Source organism: Helicoverpa zea, chromosome 14, assembly GCF_022581195.2.
Source record: "Helicoverpa zea isolate HzStark_Cry1AcR chromosome 14, ilHelZeax1.1, whole genome shotgun sequence".
Lineage (NCBI taxonomy): Eukaryota > Metazoa > Arthropoda > Insecta > Lepidoptera > Noctuidae > Helicoverpa > Helicoverpa zea.
The window spans coordinates 7,495,598-7,517,558 of record NC_061465.1 but is presented as its reverse complement, the minus strand read 5'-3'; the positions used below and the strand labels follow the sequence as shown (position 1 = coordinate 7,517,558).

The following is a 21,961-nucleotide window of genomic DNA, read 5'->3' as shown; positions in this document are numbered from 1 at the left end:
TAATGGGAGCTGTCAGGCTGTGACGTTACTCATTCACAGCGGCTCACACACTAGGCAAGCAACGTTTGTCAAAAATACCCTCGTTTGTTGGAAATATTTTCGGGAACATAGAAAATCCTATAGGCTTATGAGACTGTCTCTGTACAAGGACTTCATTCATCGTTTGTGTTATTTTGTAGAAAATTATTGTAATAGCTTTTAGTGGCTATCGCGATCTACAAAAGTTGATATTGAACCTAGAGGTATAGGTGACATTTAAAATAATATCATAGGTAATATCATAGAACTACGAAAACGTCTTAATTCCATGTAATTTATCATTTTCATTCTGCCATTTAGAGTTTAGTAACGTAAAGTAGAATGTCAGATTAACATAATTATGTAGCTCGAGTGCGGGTAAGCCGGGATGGTGCGCAAACCTAGATATTACAGATGTCACATAAGTGCAATGTGCATACATGACGCGCCCGCATACCTCCTCTGCGGTACGTAACTTAGCCTAGCTTAGCTTACATACACCCCACAAGAACAATGCCATTCATGCATCCACCACAAATCTTGATTAATAGTTAATAGTAAAACATAATTCCGTAACAGATTCGACCATAATAGAGCTGAGAAAAAAGAATACTTATTCAATTAATTTTAATTAACCCACTGTATAATAAAGTAATGAATCAGTAACTGTGTGAAACGCGTTACAGATCTGCCTATTAACTTTTAATTTGCTGTTGTTAGTTATACAACTTTATGGCTTTCACCGTTATTTATGCACGTGTGAAATAAGAGTTCTAAATGACAACTATTGTTACGTCGTCGGACACAAGTCTTAGTAAACGATGGATATCAATTTATATTGCTTATTGTAGGAACTCCTCCCGCTATACGTGTTTAGGTATTTTCATTTGAAAATGACTAATGGCTTTTTGTGAAAAGGTATTTAACTCATTCCCACATAAATGGCGTTTCACGGAAAACTTAAATGAAGATGGAAATTTCTCGAATGTATAAACTAACCAAATTTTGTTTTAACGAAATTTGCAGGCTAGCTAGCGTGTTAGTGTCAAACCCACGCTTACATGATACAAAGTTCACTGAAATTCATTTACATTGCAAGCGTCCGTTTTACAGATACAGTTTGAAAAGAGAAATGTAGAACAAGACTGATTAGAAGAAAATATAGGGAAATATCAATGCAATTTAGAATATGTGCTAAGTTATAAATATCCGTCACGAATGGGTGTTGCACGCACACACGACTTCACAAAGGGCCCTTCATGGAGTCCTCGCGTGGCTATAATTTGGCTGTTGACAGATTTACAAGCTCCATCTCTCAAGTCGGAGTTGAACGTATCGAATGCGGTCGCCGTCACACGAATAGAGTTACTGGATGGGCTTCAGATTTTACGAGAAGCGTGACCGAAGTGAAGACCTCGTTGATCGTGTTGATAACGTCCGTAAATTATAAGATAATCAATGTTTTAAATCAAAACATTTAGACAGTGGTGTTAGATGATATTCAATAGAAGCTGATTCGATAAGTAAGTGTTATTTCAAAGAAAATTACTGTTGTGTTGTGGAAATAACAACAGTATTAAATTTTAATGACAGTTTCATGACACAGTAAAATAGGTGAAAATATATGTTAATAAAGTACCTACTCATTTTCATGACTTTATTGATTTTAGAACTTCTTTATCTTGATGCCGATATACGAGTACGTCGCATGTACTCTACTTCGCTTTGTTTTAAGAATCAAACGTTTCAAGTTGAAATCGATGTCGTTCTAAACTCGTCAATCGCACTCGACCGAAGCGGAGCGTGCCTATCGACAGGCAACGATCGATTGCCCCTTAATTATGTGTCGATAGCATACCTACCGATTGATACCCATCGATCATCACTATCTGTACGATTCATTCTAATTTTAAATCAATTGACGCCTGCACTGACGCTTGTGACGTCATGATACACGTTTGTAAGTCCGTGGCTCACTGCCCTTTCTAGTGTAAATTAGATTTCTGTATTTATGGTGTACCTGACTGAAGCAATCACCACAAATGGTAGAGATCTCGGAGGCTGATAAAATGCAGTAATGTGAAAATATTATCTAGTATACACCATAAAATCTCCTTTCGAAATCTTCGGCTGCCGACTGCTTCACCGATCAGGTTTGGTTTTTATAGCGTCACCTAAGGGCACAGTGTCACGATTTATTAAGGTAATTGGTGACTGTTATAATAAATTACTCACCGCAAAATGACTGAAATATGGGACATGTTTACTAAAAGCAATTTAACATTAATTTTGTACATATTGAGGGAGCTAATTGTCTATGTTCAGTAATTAGCATTATGTCATTAACACTGAAATCTAAATATCGAATTTGTGTGTTTAAATGTGGTGGTTGAGTTATACACTCATGCCAAAACCATATATTTGTAGGTATCCGTGTTATAATGATCTAAGTATAATGAGCTTTTCACAAGCAGGAAAACACGCGATATTCTTATGATGTTTATGTATAAATCCCATGCGATTTCCATTATTCATGCGAGGGAATGTCGAGTCCATCCCATGACATAATTAACGACCACCAGATGGCTGCCATTCATGGAGTATCCAATAACTTGTTATATAGAGATATAGTATTAAAAAGAAGTAAAAATAAAACAAGCCTTCAAAATATTAACGATCTACTTATCGCGGCTTTTATGTCGTTGTCGATACATATCTTGAATGTCCGAACACTTGCATAAAGCTGCCGAGTTGTTGCCTTACAGCTACAGGTGCTACTATTGATTGTGTCCACTCCTACCTTTCGAACATAGGGTTAACAACGTGCCGACATTTCTAAATCATCAATGACAAAGAGAAATTGAAATGGGATGTTCAAATGTTAGGAAATAGGTCGACATAATATAAACCTTATGTTCGACGACCAAAGTCTACGACTTGTTATATGAATGAACAAAGTGCGTAATAAAACTTCCAAGACAAAAGCTCCTCCAGGCGTACCTAAATTTTAATGTTAGCCTCAAAACACGACGTAATTTTGCTAAAATAAAGCCATAAAAGCTGTAATGTAGCCATAAAACGTATTTTCATGTAACAATGCTTATAATATTCAGAGGAGAAAACCACATAAGTGCCGAGTCAGTGGTTTTCGATTGGATTCCAATAAATGGACGAACATTACATTAATTTTATAATGGGCGCAAAAGATAGACATTATACGTACGTTTGTAACTAATGGAGTTAATTCAATTGTAAAATGCCGTTAATATAAATCCGCTACCGCGCATTTCACGCCCATTTTGCGCACAATTTTATTTTACTGCGCAAGAAATCTAGACGACAACATAATGAGGTACGGTAGGAGTGTAGGTTGCTTGATACACTCTTAATAGGAACAATGTCAGACTTACAACTTAACCTAATAACAATAATTTTCTATAGCGGGACTTAATAAAGTCGCCCCATAAGCATATGTAGATACCTAATATGAGGCGTAAGAATTTTTTCTTGTGGTTTCATGTTATATAACCCTTGTACATTTGTGAAAAACGAATAGGTAATGTTGGCTGGACCCTTCGACATTTTCCCTTTCGTAGAACTCGTTACCATGTTTACCAATTCTTTGCCGTCCGCTATAATTGAGTGAAATTGTTACGCGCTGGCGGTTTCACTTAGGTTTGTTTGATTATTATTTCAGAACAGTTTTATGAAGTTACCTCCCTGCTGTCAACCAACGACATCGTTGTTTCAAGCGCTTCGTTTCTAACTTCATTTTTTATTGCGAAGCCCCAAAGATATCTACATACTTGAACCAGAATCAAAATGCCGATCGCTATCAAAGCTTTTTGTCTTCCGCATATCATCAATTAAAATGTTTACACGTGGCTAAATGACGCAAGGCGGATTCTTTGGAACCGGTTTCCACAATGGGTTTGTGGGAGAGTGAAGTTCGGGTAGCGCCACCAATTTACTTTGACCTTTCTTGACTTCTCCTATGTTAAGCATTTAGTAATCGAAGCGTTTTATTACTACTTACGAGAGGTCAGCTCTTGATGGTTATGGTGTGTGTAATGATCTTGTCTTCAAGGCGACATCTCGTTTCGAATACAATAAAATTAATAATGTGAGTTTTTGTGTTCCATTCAAGGATTGTGAACAATCATCGCTTTGTGGGGCTCGAGAGTGATCGATATGTACTGAGAATTGCTTGTCAGTTTTGCTGTAGAGCGAATTCGACGATGCTGCCAGTTGAAAAAGACTTGAGAAATTGCTTTTGCGACGTGTCTAAGTTCTTTGAGTAATTTAGATAAAATCTTTTCACATCAATTTGTGGGTTGTTTCCCTGATTGATGTGAAGTCTGATTTTAAATAATGTTCTTTGTTCTTGTTTTTTATCTTTTCAAATATTGTTAGTCATGTAGAGTGCCTTGAACTCATAGTTTTTGCCTTCATTTGCCAGTGTGATGGCCTTGGGCAAGACTTTGAATATTTCCTCAATTAGCAATACGAGCTACCCTGTTGTTATTCATACCCAATTTGTTCCTTAAATGTTACTAGAAAATACAAAGTTCTACGTAATTTTGAAGGAAACGGTTGTATGGTGATATGTGTTCATGAATGACTCTCACATTATTGTGTAGCATAGGCATTATTAGCAAAGAATCTGAATATATTATATAGCCAAAGAAAGGGCCAAATTAAAACAAATAGCAACGCGTTCCTTTCTTTGATACTTCCAATGAAAAAGGAAGGAAGCTCCAAAAGCTCACATTTTGCAAGCAAAAGCGTAAAATAAATGCTGCATGAAATTAACCTCAGTGCAGCCGAATGGGAACGGTTCTAGATTCAAAATGTTACGTACAGACAAAATGCGGTGTATTTTTTCATATTGTAACCCACATTGTGCTCTCAAAGGTTAGCAGAGCATTTATTTCTATTGTTAGTGTTGTACACTAAGATAATATCCTCATATCATTTAAGTATTTAGAGCGTTACATCACGACTGTTTTCTCAAAGGGTCGGGTAGACAAGTACTTAGATTGGATCTACATTTCTAGGTGAGGCCGCAGACGACCAAATTGATGGTAAAAAAATCACAATGAGATCGTTCTATATTTTATTCCTGCGTCAAATTTTTTGTTGGGTACCTACTGAAATAATTCGGATTTGGATGTTAAATTATGTTTACTTTTGTAAGTTCACCTTTACATTAACCCCTGTAGGTACCACAGCGACATACCTAAAAATAACTAACAATTAAAATGCTTGTAACTTAAATTGCATTTTTAAGACATTAAACAGAACGTACCGGCCATTTATTATTCCAATTGTTCCTAAATGTTTAATTACCAAAAAGTTCGCACGATAACACACGTTATGTTATTTGAGAATTCTTTGTGTACAAAAAAGTGAGTTGCCTTTGCCTTATCTACAGCCTTGAACATAATAACACAGTACATGGCATTGAAAATATTATAAGATGTGCGTCTTTGTATGCCTGAGAATATTTTCGGCACGAAACTTTGTAGGTACTGAAGTTAATAGCGAAGACGTAATGATGAACAACATAATAATACTCGTATGTATGTAATACTTAGCAGTAATTGTTTGATGAATGTTATTCATACGTTGCTCTACTGTTTGCATTAGAGAATATTTCTTTGTACCTACCTATATTATTGCAGAATAGGAGTAAACATTTTGTTTCTGCAAATACCATATTAAACTCATTTACACACTTAATATCTAACATGTTATGAAATAATGTTGAATATTTATTTATACATAGTTCAGTCAGTAGCTACCAGAAATGCTGTTACAGCAAAAAGTTTTGTCATCAAATCAAAATGCTGATTTCTCCATCAGACCGTGTCAAAGACACGTGTACAATATATTTATGAGCTGTCTTGTTACTAAAAATAATTACTAAATTATGCAGATACGACTCAGAATCGAAATACGCAAGATACTTAATCAACCGCTTGTCAGTCAATTAAAATTGTTATATAAGCTATTTGTCGAACAAGTGGTCTAGTTATGTTCAAATGACATGTGGACTGGTTACTGTATTGCAACTACAAATATTTTAAATCTCAGGCATAGAACTGAAGTTAAATAAAACAACTTTTGTTCCCTTTTGAACTCACATCAAAAGAAATTATAAATCAGTTGTTTACTGCGCTAATTTCGGAACGAAAATAACTCGACAAATCCGTCGTTGAACTGTTTCAAAACTGCATCACCCCATGGAGCTGCGTTGCAATTTCATTGCAATTGAACCCTTTAAAAACATGTAAAGTCCAATACTATTATCCTGTTTATCGATTGGCGGTGTTCCCACGGGCGTCCTGCCCGACGGACGGATTGACAGTATGATTGGGCGTAAGTATCGGAGATCCCGCGCCTCTGCTGCACATGCTAAATGCCGTTTCCACCAATTACATTTGGCATTCACTCACGAACTTACCCCGGACAGCCGATGACCGTGAACTATAGGGTTAAAGAAAAAAGTTCGAAAACATTGCTGCACGATTTAAAGGATTTTCAAGTTGTCTGTCAACAGTCGAGCCCAGTGAGATGAATGTGAAAGGTCATGTCTTGCGGTGAAGCAGTACTTACTGGTGTAGTTAGATTAGTTGTAGTTTCATTGTCATTTCTAATCAATTAGAACGAACTACTAAAGAGTGAATACAACATGTGTATTTACATGAAGTGGAGTGGTACTTGTAGTACGTATTCGGTATGTAAGTACATCCAAGCTCAGCGGTAGCTACAAGTAAACATGACTTTTTTCCTACAAGAGGCGTGTGCAACAAAAACACCTATTACAAGGTCTGTTTACGACATGAACGCACCGGTGGTAAGTGCGAACCTTCCAAGTCGATGCCAATAAAAAAGAGACGCCTTCATGGCCGCAATTTAAATTCGTCGTTCTTAAAGTACTCGATACTCGACGATACAAAGGATACTTGAATCACCGACAAGGAGCCATTTTGTGACGTTAATCCCTATTCGTGTAACGATAATGTCCCGTTTACAGGGTGGTCCGTTGATGAGTGGTAGGATTACTCGCGCCCGGAACTAGGGATTATCGGCTATTGGGAAACGTGATTTAATGACAATAATGATAAGCAGATAATGGGTGTCTATGAAATATGGCTGGTGAAGGATAGCTCCCGGTTCTATCATTATCATTATTTTGCAGTTGACGTCAAAAATGTTCAAAACCCAAGAGAAAAGCCCAAGTTTTAGGTAAAAAAGTAAGGTACCCAAATATTTTTTATATTTATATTTTTAGAGTTTTTTTTTGTGAAGTCGGTCTCAATTTAGAAAAAAAAAAAAATATGATCATGGTGCACTAATTTTGTATACACGGATTTTCCGATTTACACGTGAAATATTTTAACCATTTAAGCGTTGAAACGGTCTGTATCTATGTTTTAGAGCTCAATAAAGTTTTATTGAAGTGTCTGCAATATGGAACGTTTAAGCGGCAAGTTTGGTGCTCTACTATATCTAGAATCGATGGCTGCTTTTGATAATTTCAGCGGATCACGACCCAAATATTCTAAATAAAATATCGGATGCCACTAGAACGGTACTTCCGAATTGTTAGCAAGAAGGCTAAGCTTTCCATCGAGGGACCCACCCTCGATTGTGTCGGTTTATTTCATTGTATGCAAATCGGTCCACCGCGCCCGCTCGCTACCAAATATTTCACGCTGACGGCGGCCTGCGAACGACGCGTGGGACGCCCAAATTACGCGACCCCACAACTATCGAACGGTCCCATAAGCATTCCAGAAACCACGCGACCACCAATTTGTCCCTTCCGTGCCAGTGATTTTGTCATTCCCGTAGGCATCGCGCTAATAAAGAGCCGCCGGCCACTGCGACCGGTTCTGTGGAAATAGATTTCCTCTATAAGGGATTGAATCTCGGTGTCCTACTGAATATTGGAGATATCTAATTAATTTTATCTATACCACAGACCCACAGCTATGGGTACTGATTTTGCAATATTACTCCTTCGAAACTATCTACTGGGATTTCAGACTTTGTGTCTTAATCGAGCCGACGAAGTTCTTCTTACAGAAACGGTATCTGGATTCCAATTACAGAATGAATAACATAGAGCTTTTCGACCATAACTGTGAATGAAAGGTGCCGTATATTTGTATTATAATGTTATTGTGTTGCATTCGCACCACGGCTTCGCTCCGGTACGGCAAAAGACAAATTGGCCGTCAGAAATTCCTAACGTCATTGCCATTCAGATGTTGAATGTAATTTGTATCGTCACCGTCACGTCGCCCACATGGCGCCGCTGCTAACCGGAGCGGCCGCTATACCTCACTCGCGCCACGTTTCTACACCACTCACAACTATACCCACTTAACACCTCACACCTTTCCATTCAACGTTCTGACAATAAACAAATATGCGTGGCGTATGCGTCGCTGCTTGTTGTTTTGTCCAAACGTAATTACGACATGACGTGCAGGGGCCCGATTCTCCTAAGTCTCCTATGTCAAAATCTAATAGAAATCGAATCGCAATATGATCGCAATAGCAGTTTTAACCATATCGGGCATTCTGCTACTAATATAACACCAATCGTATTCCAACGACATTCGCAGGGGTTTCTACAAAACCGTTGCTCCTGTCGATGGTGAGGCCTCTCGTGCCAGACGGGATCTTTGGCGATCGAGGAGTTTACTGCCCTCCCCGTTTGTCCCGCTCTTAGAAAGTCTCCCTCCTGGACACGATCTCCCTCTAAATCGAGTCTGGTAGTCTCTAAACAGACTCCGAACACAGGTAGGCCGGAGCAAAGATAATCGATCCAGGTGGGGTTTCGCGGGCGGGGCGGACCTTGGGTGCGAGTGCGGGGCTGCCGTGCAGACGATGTCCCACCTAATCGCATGTCCACTGTGCCCTGAAACCTGCTCGCGGGAGGACTTAATGAGCGCATCCGGCCGTGCTCTCGCTGTGGCGGAATATTGGGCTGACATATTGTAGTCTCATATGACATGTCATCGACTCGAAAGAAGAAGAACGACATTCGATTGGTTTGCGATTGGTCTGCTATTTTGGTGATTTTGGTCTATACGGTAGTTTGCTATACAATCATATTGCAATCGTAAATCATTTGCAGACAAAATGATTAATTATTAAATGACAGAAAAGGATAAAAACGTTTATTTCAAAGAAAAAATAGCGGAATGCCACATACGCTTCAATCGTAATCGAGTCGGGATTGGATCTCAGTCGAACCGAGTCGAACATGAATCGTATGTCGCTTAAGTAAAATTAGGAGAATCGGGCCCCAGATATGACCCCAAAATCGTTGGTATATTCGTAAAGAAAACATAAATTCCAAATTATAACAGACGCATGCAGATTCATAGTGGAGTTGACTTCGTGCAGCGTTTGTGACTTGAATATCACTATAGTAAAAGCTTTTTGCAATAAAAATGGGACACCAAAGCGCATATCCAAACATGTCATTTTGTTGAAGAGCCAGTATGCATTCGGAATGAGACTGGATCTCATAGTGTACCCGACACTCTTCCTGCTGTCATTACTGCACTTTCATTATGACAACTATTGGTACTTTTGAACACGCCTACATCAGACCACTATTTACATAGTTCTGTAATGCCGACTTGTCTTTAGAGTTGAAATCTTAATAACGCGTTTTATGTCACACCCACACGTTCATACGGCGCGTTTGCGGTTTGAATGTATGAATATTTAGCACGCGAGATATGTTCCTTGAATTCTTATGTGCACTGAAATGTCTTCAAGTAATGCGAACTTTACACTTGAAATGAATTAGCAGAAGAACTTTAATTACTTATTTTATTTATAACTGCTATAGAAGTTTATATAAAAGAAAGACCTACATTAGTTGTAATAATTTTAAAGTTCATTAAATCCAAGTGCGTTGTCAAGTTTTTTTAAAACATGTTATGCTGCATGCCAAGGTTTGTTCAGACGAGAAAAAGGCGAGGCATTTAGATGTATGCGTGATAAACTTGTTACGATTTTAATACGGTTATTATTCAGGGGCTAGGTCGGGGACAAACAATGACTCGAGTCGACCCACGCCCGACTTGCGACTAAGCGAATATGATTCAAACACGAAAGATGTAACAATAGATGCCGAATTATTTCTTATTAATTGTATCAACCTATGTAAAGTTTAAGCTTACGAGAATGTCAAGCATTTTAATAAATAGTACTTCTAAGATTGAGAACAGCCCGTGCTAAATAAACGTAAGATTCCCCAAGGGACGATATTAGGTCCTACCCGAAGAAACCGTTAGACATAATTTCTTAAACAGTGCATAGGTAATGACAGTAGTCGACATTAACTAGGTGTAGTATGTACAACGAAAGAAAGTAGTCCAACGGTAGCCAGCTTCCTATGATTATAGATCAAGATCGGGCCACACAACCGGTTGTGCACCACAGCCACGCCACACATAACTTATAATTTGCTTAAGCATTTGCGTTTACGTCTTTATCCTTGGCTATCGGAACTTTGTAATGTAAACTATAATTTTTTGAAAATAGTAAAATAGTATTTGTAAAGAAAAATCATATATGTTTTGCGAAATATTTCAAAAAGATTATTAATATTGATTGTTGCATAGGCTTGCGGATTAATGTCGATAATATTCATGTCATAAATGTAACTTTTATTGGTTTCTGTTAGGTACAATGTTGTTCAAGCACAAAAGGAAATTTACGTCCATGTATTAATATTCACCTAATACGGATAATCTATCAAATGACATGAGTATTAAGTTTAATTAGGCGTGCGTGTGGTAAACCTCACAACCTTGAGATACCTTCTAGAGTTCTTCATTGTTTATATTTACGTAATCGTCTTATTGTTTCAGGCGTGGCGGTCACTAGAGGGGGAAACACACATGTCCCCCAAAAATGATTCCGGTGAGTACAATTTTGCGTAATTTGGTGTAATCTTGCATGTACTCGCCATATTTTTTGAAGCTGCTATAACATGAAAGGAATCTAAATATGGATGTTTATAAACAACATGTAAAAAAGGGCTTTTCTTTTTAATAACCTACAGCTTGACCTGTAAAAAACACAATCTGCACAGGCAACACCGTACACAAAAGCTAGTACTAACATATAATGAGAAATTTGCTTAACGCCAGTCACCCCTTAGAAATAATTACGCCAGCATCTGCCCCGGGCAGCTGGCAGAGTTATTGCTATCGTAATAAAGGAAGCTAGCGCTTATTGAATGCCGACAGACTAGCAGGGAAGTTTTTCTGTGTATTAAGTACTTCGCAGACACTATTTAGTTCTTCGCCTGAATTCATACGGGGACTTCGTTAAGGTAAAGTTTTTCTGCATAAGGTGTGTTGTTGCTTAGTTCTCTGTTACTAGGAATTTTAAATGGCGGTTGTTACTTTACTTGTGGTTATTAAACGTGTAGTCAAATGAATCAAGCACCGTTTTATTTACTTTTTACCTCGACGATATAAATCATGCCAGTCAAATATGAATGTTTTACATCAAAATATTTTGTAAGAATATTTGCATACTTTGCCTTCCTATTGCTGTGTAAGCTGTAACTGTTGCATCATATCGAGTCATAAATATAAGGCAATCTTATGTATTTCATATTTTAACGCCAACCATGACCAATCAATAAAAGTTCAATTTGAACTCTACTAGATCAAAACAAGAATCATTTTCATTTGGCAAATGATTAAAATGCAGAAAAGTTTTCTTCGGAGGTAATAAGTTTCTTTCAGTTTTGACTGACGGACTGATGGACAGTTGTTCATAGATGGCAGTGATTAGGTGGGACTTTACATAATACGTTAGCCTCCACCGTATAAAGAATCGCCTAGGCCTACATTATTTATTGATGTTTTAAGACAATCAACGAAGGTCTGTAACTATCGGACGGTGACGGCCCGTGACGGTTCGTAAAGTATTTGTTGTAGCTGCAATAAAACATTGTAAGAATATTTATGACTGCTTCATTGGTTAAGTGGTAGCGTGTGCGTCTTCTGATTATAAGCTTCTATGTCAATTTCTAGACGATCATTCTTATTGTGGAATAGGAGGATGATTAAGATTAAAATAAGATTTCAATATTGGTGTCATCACCTCCGAATAAAGGTGTATTTTTAACTTTAGCTTCTTCGGAAACTTTTTCTTTCATGAAGCTTTTCTTGATATTTTCGCAACAATTTCATACCATTTCCATTCTGCATACTTGCGGCGTGTGGATCAGGAAGAGTTTCTAGCGTGTCATGAATGCCACCACACCCATTGAAATTTCGCCTCAAGAATTAGTAGTTTATAGATATTTGACCGTCGTTTTATTGCATGCTTCATAGCTTTCGCTCGAAATGTTCGTGGGTTATGCCTAAAGCCTATGGTATTTGGGGATATCTACTTCCCACATGTTCCACCTACCCAGTTGCTGTTAGCATTTCCATTTCTACTTATAACGGAAACATTAACTACGGAGTTATCTTCCATTGTTTGACTTTGAAGTCATAAGGTTCGGTTCACATTTGAAAATTATTGTATAGGACTATTGATTAATGCCAGGAAGCTATGTGATTAAGATTTATTATTGAAGAAACATCTCCATCACTTAAAACTTATGCATTTAAAATTTTAAGCTTATTCCTACAGCTGTTAAATTCGTTAAAAATGTAAGACATATTAATCCGTTATTTCCTTCTGTTCGACAAATAAAGCTCTCTTTATGACTCACTGTTCTATATAATCCCCACTGGTCTTTTGAAGGGATCGCGCGCGAAATTATTAAAAAAATACAAAGGTTAAGCTGATTTTAAATGCCACAGGAAGCCTCGGGCTATTGTTTTATGCGTTTTTTTATAATCCTCAATGCACCTTTTACGATGGCTTTTGTTCTAAGTACTTATAATGTTAGAAATATCAGGTAATTAGTAGTTGATACTGATGTTTTAATAGGGTTTTTGTCTTGGAATTATTTAATAAGATAGATGGGTCTCTAGAACTTGTTTCAAGAAGGTTGTGGGCTTAGGTTAGGGCTACGGTTTTTTTTTAAGAAAATTATAGTTAAACGATAATCATTTGCTGCAAAATAATATAGTAAAAAAGCCGATTTTGACTTCGAAATGCATACTAAGTTTTGCTCTGAAGCAAATAGTAAAGCGTTGTCCAGAAATAATGATTAATTAGTTTTAACAATTAGTTGAACATTTTAGGTAAGTACAGATCTGAGGCAGGATTTGCAACGACTTTTCATACATGATTTTTTTATGAATTTAATAGCGTAAATGCATGACAATAATATTTGTATTGCACTAAATGCTGTGCCAAAATTGAGTTGTATTTAATACATGTACCTGTTAAGACGTTAATATTAGGAGTAAACAATGCATAAAATTTCCATTATCATGCAACTCTGTCGTAGAGGATCGTAAATGAAATGTTAGAACGTGGTTAGAACGCATTTACCTGTAAACTACGTATAAAATATGCACAACTGAAAGTATCTGTATTTTGTCGTAATTTTATCTTCGTAGCACTAAAATATATGCATTAGTACAATCAACTGAAAGTCTCTGTATTTTGTCGTAATTTTATCTTCGTAGCACTAAAATATATGCATAAGTACAATAAATTGTATTGTTGATTGTAATGATAATACACGGTGAGCTTACTATATAGGACATTTAATGTTGTTTGAAATATTTATCTACTTATGTACACTAAATATAACAAAAACTATTTAAGTAACTTCTTTAAGCAAGCTTACTTGATACCTACATAGGTACATTAAATATAACATAAACTTAAAACTAATAAAGTAGCTCAACTTAAGCATATTACCTAAGTTCTTACTGCCCTAATAACTATATGCATACGTACGTCTCCATTACGTATGTACATTTGGTTTGTAACCAAATGTTTGACTTGGATACTTCTTAATTGCTCAAGTAGGATGCGAGTCCTCAACTTGTACATTGGAGTGCATAAACATTTACTCTAATTACAGTCGCCAACTTTGGTAGAACACCACACATTAGGAATAGCGCACACTATAGAATTTTAATAATAAAAACTTCTAAAATTAACCAAACACAAACTAATTATTATGTTAATAAAACGGGAAATTAATTTATCTGAGACTTTAAAAGCTCAAATAATGCTGCAGTCAAAATAAATGCGTACTTGTGTTTGTTTTGTAAAATAATAAAAAAATATTTCTGTAATGTCATATTGATAAGAAATTTATCCAGGTGCGAAGTAAAACTCTTAGTACACGAGTGAAACAGCAAGAAACTGCTAGTTTCAGTTAAATGTTTAACTAAGAGTCTCTAACTACTCAAGAAGGATGCGAGTACTCAACTCAACTTGTACACTGGAGTGCATAAATATTTACTCAAATTACTGTGGCCAACTTTGGTAGCAGACCACGAGTTCTGGGTAAATTTTCTGTCACTTAAATTATTGGTGACGTTGCACTTACATATAAGGTTAGGTGTTCCAATAATGTGATTTTCCCTTAGTTCCCGTGCAGGTGGCGCTGCAGTGTAGTTCGCAACTCGTTAGCGAAGCCTCCATATCGCGCGCTCCTTGTAAATTGCCTGTCCTCCTTAGTTTCCTTCAATTTTACTTCTCATGTATAAAATTTCTTGTGATAGAACTTGGAAAGGGTTGCTGAATATTTATTGCTCGTTGGATTCGTATTTGGTTTTAACACGGGGTCTAGAGTTTAAAAATTCAATTCAATTCTAAAAGTTCTGCAGAGGCAGCTCTGAAGCCGATCATGGTAACTATTACAATTTTGTTAAAAGAAAAGAACTTTTAATCCTTTGTACAAAGTTTATTAAACTGGAAAAGGTTTCACATAATATATTATGTACTCACGGCGGCTGCGAGAGAAAGTAACTTTTATTAATATTTTAACATTTATTGCGTTTAATAACGTGCAACAGTGCACGGATCATAATTGGTTCTGGAAACCCTAACATTAATAGCGTTAAACTACAATGGACCAGCTCTTTCCTCAATTTACTTTCAGTGATAAAATAAACATGCAACTTTAGAAATAGTGTTTATTTCTATTATAGAAAAATACTTTACATTATACTAGAAATAATAAGCAATACGTATCTATGATAATAATAGGAAGGAAAAGTTTACATTGGAGTTAATTTAGGTGCTCTTTTTATTCAGTTTGTTAAATTGTCGACAAGTGTATTGACAAAATGTATGCCTTGATTACTTGCTGGCAGTGATACATGTTAGAAAAAACAAGCCATAAAACTTTCCGAAACTCAAACGAAAACTACGAAACGAACCAGACAAAATGCCTGAAACTAGAAATAGCTGGAGTTTTTGCCGAAAAAGTTTTAATTTTCCGCAATGACTAAATTTTTCGGGTCATTTGTTATGTATTCAAAACGTGGATGATAGCAAAATTTGCGGGTAAAGAGATTAATTTACTTTTGCTTAATAGCTATTTTTCTCATAACTACTTATTTATTATTTTAATGAAATGAAGGTAGTTGTAGATACATTATTCATTTAATTTTTGGTAGCGAGTTATATGTTAGTTATCTGATTCCTTGGGCCTAGAAAAGTCACGCAGATACCTAGAAATGAGAAATACATACAAAGTTTCGTCACCGTATTTTTGTTTAGTTAGTTTTTTATGAAGAGGCCGTTGAAAGCAAACTAGACTTGGGTCAATTCAATTTCTCGAATGAAGGTTAAAAAAAATTCTACCAGACCGTTCCAATTTCGATCATTCAAATGGAGCTTTTCGAAAAACATTTTCCTCTGAAATATTGTGATTTTAGGTATTCGTTGAAGTCACTTCAAATGGAACTACTTCTGTTTATGAAAAGAGGAAGTTTGAATAGCATGCAATGCTGTTGAAAGCAATCACTGAAGCAACTTCGTGCAGTTAGCAAAACTCAATTGTGTAGGTTTTGACTTGCACTAGGTATTGGGGCTTTTCTCTAGCTATGAGTTGGTAGCGTACAGATTAAAGTTTTATGTACGATTTTCGAATAATCTGACTAAAATACCTAAGACTGCCTTTAACAACTGCTGACCTATCGTCATTCACTTGTAAGATTCCCTTGCGTGTAATCGCATCGTCCCATGGAAAGTGAGCGCGGTGCTAATTACAAAAAATCTCACAAATTATCGTTGGAATGTAAATGAGTCGCTTCCTCATGTTCTTGGGATCCGTCGTAATGGATAATGTGCTCAAATAGGAAATGCACCTTCAATAGACAAGTGGTCGTTATTTACGGGAATTCCCATAGTATACAAATGTTATGTACCTATGTAAATACTTATTGTATAACTATATACTTGATTAAAAAGACCCCGAGAAAAAGTCTAGTAAAATCTTTTTTCTTTCTCATAATAAACTTAAGACTAGGGTTCCCGGCTATCTCTAATGTTACGTAAATGACCCTAATACTTTTATACTAATTAAGTACTTAGCGTACGAGCCACAAATTGCGATAAGTACTATTAGAGTATATTCCAAGTGGTCTCCCAAGAGGAAGTCATTTGTTCCAAATTGGCTTAGTAGACAAAAGGCAGATGATCCTTACATAATGAACATCTTTAGGACAATGAATGCGATTTCCCTGATCTTTTTTTAGTTGTGTATAAATAGTTCAAACTATCAGTTTTCCTTCGAGAATTTATGCTGCCATTCGTTGATGTATTTTTGTTTTTTTTTTTTAAATCATGTATCTTCAAAATGTATCATGTAAAAAAAAAGTTTATTCATGGTAAAAGACAATTTATTCATGTTATATTATTTTTACGAGACTTTTTTCTTACTTATAGCTGGTTATCTATGGAACTGCCCAAAATACATAGTTAGACTTGAAAACGTACAGATAGTACGGACGTAGTCGGTGTCGTAAGCTATTGTAATATTTCCAGGGTTGGCCGCTAACTGGGATAAAAATTCAGTGCGAAGTGGGACAGCGGGATATATCAGAATTGCAAATTCCAATTCTAAGGAAACTTGAACAGTTTACTGCAGCGGCAGAGCGTGTAGAAAATTGTAAGCACTTTTGTACTGCCATAACGCGTCCAAGTTGTTTTACAAACGGAAAAAAGTGTTTAATAAGTCCATTACATACAATATACCTACTCGATGTTTTAAAACGGCATTTCATAAAAGTCACAGCTCATTAAAGTCAGAAAAAATATTTTATAATTATATCACAAGCCATTTCATGAAATGTTGAAACGATTGGACAAGACAAGATATGTTCCACAACATTTGTAACATAACACACCGGTATTTATTTAATACAGCTCACAATAACTGTTTCTCAATACGCACTGAATTCATTACAACCACACAAGTCTTGGACTTACATTCTGAGAATTCCAAGTGCGTTTTAGACTGAATACGATCAAATTAGCCAATGAATGGGCGCTAGACAAATTGTGTTCGCAATAAGGACCGTGTTCCCTTTTAGGAGAACTTGCATCTGATAAAGGTTTTATGGTGTATCAGAATGTGAATTATCACGCACACTATTTTGCGCCTATTGTTTTGAATTGCAGTTGGGTGTTAAATTTCTCATTGTGGGGCTAATTATCATTTTAAATGCCCATAGATTAAAGTTAAACCTTAAAGTTTCTAAAAGTATATCCAGCTTGAAAATGTCGTGAAGTAAATAGATAACGGTAGGTAACACAGTTTCTCTTATTTGTCTTTCCTGTAATATCAAAAAATCTGTTCAATATTGAATTACTGTGACGAAACCACAATACAAATACATCCCCTGCTATTATAGAACTAAATTGATGTTGTATGTTGTTAATCTAATCTTAGGTAGATTACGTAGAAACGTGGGTAAAACCTACAAAGTTTTTCAATTTCTCTTTGATTACATCGCGTGTGTCCCTGCAAAGGGTTCCTGTTTCACAAGTGGTCTCGTAGAAAGTCAAATGATAGAGAAATTCCGTTTGTTACCGCCTTCGGACACTTTGCATCCTATGACTAATGTGAATGCTAATTTGTAAGGCTAGTAATGAATGAGGAAAGAGCTGGCGGCACTATTTTCTTGTCTGGGATATAGATTTTAGAACGACATTCACCCATGAATAAAGCATGTCATTTCTGTAGGCATCATACATTTGGAGCTACTTTGATAAACTGTTTTTATTCTTATCGGGTCGTTAGCATTTGTTATACTAGAAATATAAGATAATTTTCTTTAGGATTGTTTCAAGACTGATTAGTTTATTTTTATATTTCGGTACTATAAATACTAATATCTAATATATTCAAATCATTGTTCTCCATTGACAATTGGGTAATATAACAAACGATAGTAAAATAATGAATGTATTGTAATAACGTTTAATGAATGTAGGTACTGAAGTTTTATAATTCTGGAGCATATTTAGTGTCATATATATTAGACTAGAATCCAACCCCAATTAGAGAATTGGCCCCATATCTCATGTATGCCCCTAGGCACTATATCTGTGCCTTAAGGATCTGCGTGCTGCAGTAACAATAGATATGCGATGCCTTTGGGATTGCGACTAATCACTAACACTACACCAGATAGCTTTGGCATTGTACTATGTCGATTGGTATCCTAACTAAATGTTCATGTCTTCGATTCCTGTTACGAATACCTTGCTACTATTCTGCTGTGGTTAATTAGCACGATGCATCTTGCCAGCTGTCGTATGTAACCTACCCGCCCGAACTTATGTAAAATAGAGCTAAACCCACCTCAGTCTATCTATTGTTGAATAATGCTCAGTTCAGAGAAAGACTATTCTCACCAGCCTAAATAACGGCGCGTAGAAAAATAATCCTATAAAACTTTTGGCGCCATTTTCGCTACATGCCAGCGGCGTGCCGTAAGAAAACTGCGCCAAAATCTGTTGAGCAATTTTCCAGTCTATCACAGAAAGACACGAAATATAACATTGTTTAAAAATATGTTTTTCATGTGTTACAGATGATAGTGCGAGTGTGGTGCGAGAGCGGCGCCGGCTGGGCGCCGACTCACGTGCCGGTGACGCCGCACACGAGCTGTCGAGATGTGCTCGACTGCTGCCGGGAACCGGGGGACGAACCCTGCTTGCTGTTCAGCGTGCACCCCACACATGGAGGTAGATATTTCCTGATGAAAGTCTTAATAGGTCGCTCACGTTTAGTTTCATCTGCTGAGCCTAGAGGAAAGAAAGATGAGCGGAGGTTGGTCAGGAGCTTTCTTGTAGGTCAAGTAACGTACGGTAGGCGTGACCAAAACGATCAGTAACTATTAAATTATTAAAGATTGGTCTTGATTGATTGGTAACCTTTTTTGCTATTAACTTCTTAGTTCTTAGATCTTCGTCTCGCGAACACCCGCGTTTTGGCACGCTGCTTTCTTAGGAGATTTTACGTATTGACATCTCCGCTAGTAATTTTAGTCTGATAACCTATCTTATTTAGAGGTATCGTGTTGCTCGGGTAACTGGGTTAAGGATGTCTCTCTTGAGCATTGATTTTTCGAGATTATAGATTTTTAAATACAAAGAAAGCAAGTCTTGACTTAGTTTCATTAATAAAGTTGTTTTAGATAATCTAGTGTTACAAGAGCTCGTAGACAAAAGCGATTGATCGTGTCGCTCGGGTATCTGACCAGAATCGCATTTACCTAACATAAAAGTTGCCAGTAGGTAATCTAAAAGTTAGATGAGGCAAGTTTTATTAGATTAACCCACACTAAAAAGATTTCAGTAGTGCTGAATAATGGACAAATTAGTAGAACCTTTCAACATTGATAAAAAAAAATTGGATCTTATAAAACACCTAAGAATTTTCCTCATTCGGCTACTGGTACTGGCAATTGTCTCAGTCATAGATTTTTTTAAATAAAAACAGATTATTCATAACAATATGAAGAACCATATGTTACTCATAGTGTAATGTTTTGCATATCATATTGTCTTCCGTTAGATCACAAAGTGTTTCTTACAACATCCGTTTATAATGAAAACATAACGCCTTCCTTTTACCGAATAATACAGTTAATATTGCTGTAGTTAAAGGCTTTTATTACTTTAGAATTACTTCCCACATCCAGTTAAAAAGTAGGCTATCTATGTACCCTGTTTAAATCGGTTCTATAATTTTGGCGGATAGAGTTACTTTCGGGGTTATAATATTACTAGGTACAGATGTGAACCTAAGGATATAATGTAGTATCATGTACGGATGGTTACCATCGTTTGTTTTGATGCTCGTTAGCCGGGCATCAGTCAGATTGTCTGCAAACGACGTGCACTAAATCCCATGTTCGTGACAGAGATAATTGAGATGAGCAATCTTGATTATGTACCTCATCAGTTATTGTGATATGTGTAATTATGAGCTCAAATACGAAGTTTCGCAATCTACACATCATGTCTTAGGAGTATATGGCACGATGTTTATAATGAAAACAGCAATCATGAACCATTATACAAAGTTCTATTTATGGCTCATAGATTTTCTAAATTATTAGGTAGCGTATTACATTCAGAGGGTTTTTGGAGGAAACGAAAAAACTCAACTACGTTTGTTTTCCAAGATAGGACTAAAGCAGTGCTGCCTGCGGTAATTGCACACAGGATACTCACTAAGGTTCTCTTTCCTTTCCACAAATAGGCGCATACAGTGTTCAAGCATCTAACATCCCTTGACCCGTTCAAAGAAAAACGCGTAACATCCAGTTAAGTTCGCGGTATCTGGAAATCGAACCGCGGCCGGCACGCCATGCGATGCGACTCGACAAAAACGTCCCGCCCCGTTACTCCGAGATGTCACTTTAATTCGCCTTAACAGTACTTGATGGGCCTCTAACCCTGTCATGGCGACGTGGGATACCGGCCTAGTTGGCCTACTTACAGCTTCTGAGGATGTGCCAGTTTTTATGAAAGTTCGATCGCAACTCAACAGGTATGAATTTCATAGCAGTGAAATGAAACGTGACTGTCTGGGATGATATTCTCTAATCCAAATTGTGTTCAGTTGATACAACAAGCCCCACTTCTGCTCGCAGTGTTTTTTGTTATGCCGGAAAAAGTATCTAATGTCCTCATAAACATATTATGTCATGACGCGTTTCATAATGCTAAATGCGCAATTAATTCCGATCGGATTTGTTTTTTATTGGTAGGCACTAAAATGAGTTAGTTTGCCTGTTCATCCAAATATTTTACAGTAATTAATGATTGACATATACGATAACAAAACACGCTCGAATAAATTATCTTGAAAATCTAACGCCACTCTCAATTACGTCGAAACATTTCTAGTTTTTGTATTCAGCCGCATTATTTCCGTGTTACAACATTTGCATATTATATCACCGTTAGTCACTATGTCACCGCGTGGAGAATCGATGATCGCACATCTTGGAAGAAAAGGTTTCTCGATTTACGTCAATGCAAAAACTCGAGTCGGCAGTAATTGCAACCCGATCGGCCAGTCCGTGGGAAAGATATGCCCGAAATGTCATATTCACTCAGCAAGCGCGCCTCTTAAAATCGTTTTGACCTTAGGATAAATGATAAATACTTCACAGGCATAATTTCTTTATTTTTAGACCGTTTCTCTTTATCGACGTAGAAATAATAGCTGAGGGAAAAGTATAGGTTTAATCGACGTAACTCGTAATTTAGTTTATAGTGCGTAGTAATTTCCTTAATGGAGTACATTACTGTAAGTAATTTATTAATTTCGTAATGTTTCTATAATGTACAGTGTTTGAGAATAACTACTGATGCAGTAGTCGATCGAGAACACAACATTCAAATACTTAGGTAAGTATAACAAATTCCCCATTCTTGATATTAACATTGCCAAATTAATTGACAGTGAAGATTCGGCGATACGTCACAAGTTCGTATG

The 21,961-nt window shown here is 36.6% G+C and overlaps 1 protein-coding gene across 3 annotated transcripts in view; it reads left to right on the top strand.

Annotated features, from left to right (window-relative positions):
* The window catches only part of LOC124636137 (apoptosis-stimulating of p53 protein 1), a 243,615-nt gene that overhangs the window by 24,525 nt on the left and 197,129 nt on the right, over nucleotides 1-21,961 (top strand). For all 3 annotated transcript variants that reach the window (XM_047172068.1, XM_047172067.1, XM_047172066.1), the window contains exons 2-3: nucleotides 10,926-10,977; nucleotides 19,041-19,194. In XM_047172068.1, coding sequence (XP_047028024.1) covers nucleotides 10,969-10,977; nucleotides 19,041-19,194 — 163 coding nt within the window. In that variant the 5' untranslated portion in view covers nucleotides 10,926-10,968. The remainder of the gene's footprint in view (nucleotides 1-10,925; nucleotides 10,978-19,040; nucleotides 19,195-21,961) is intronic.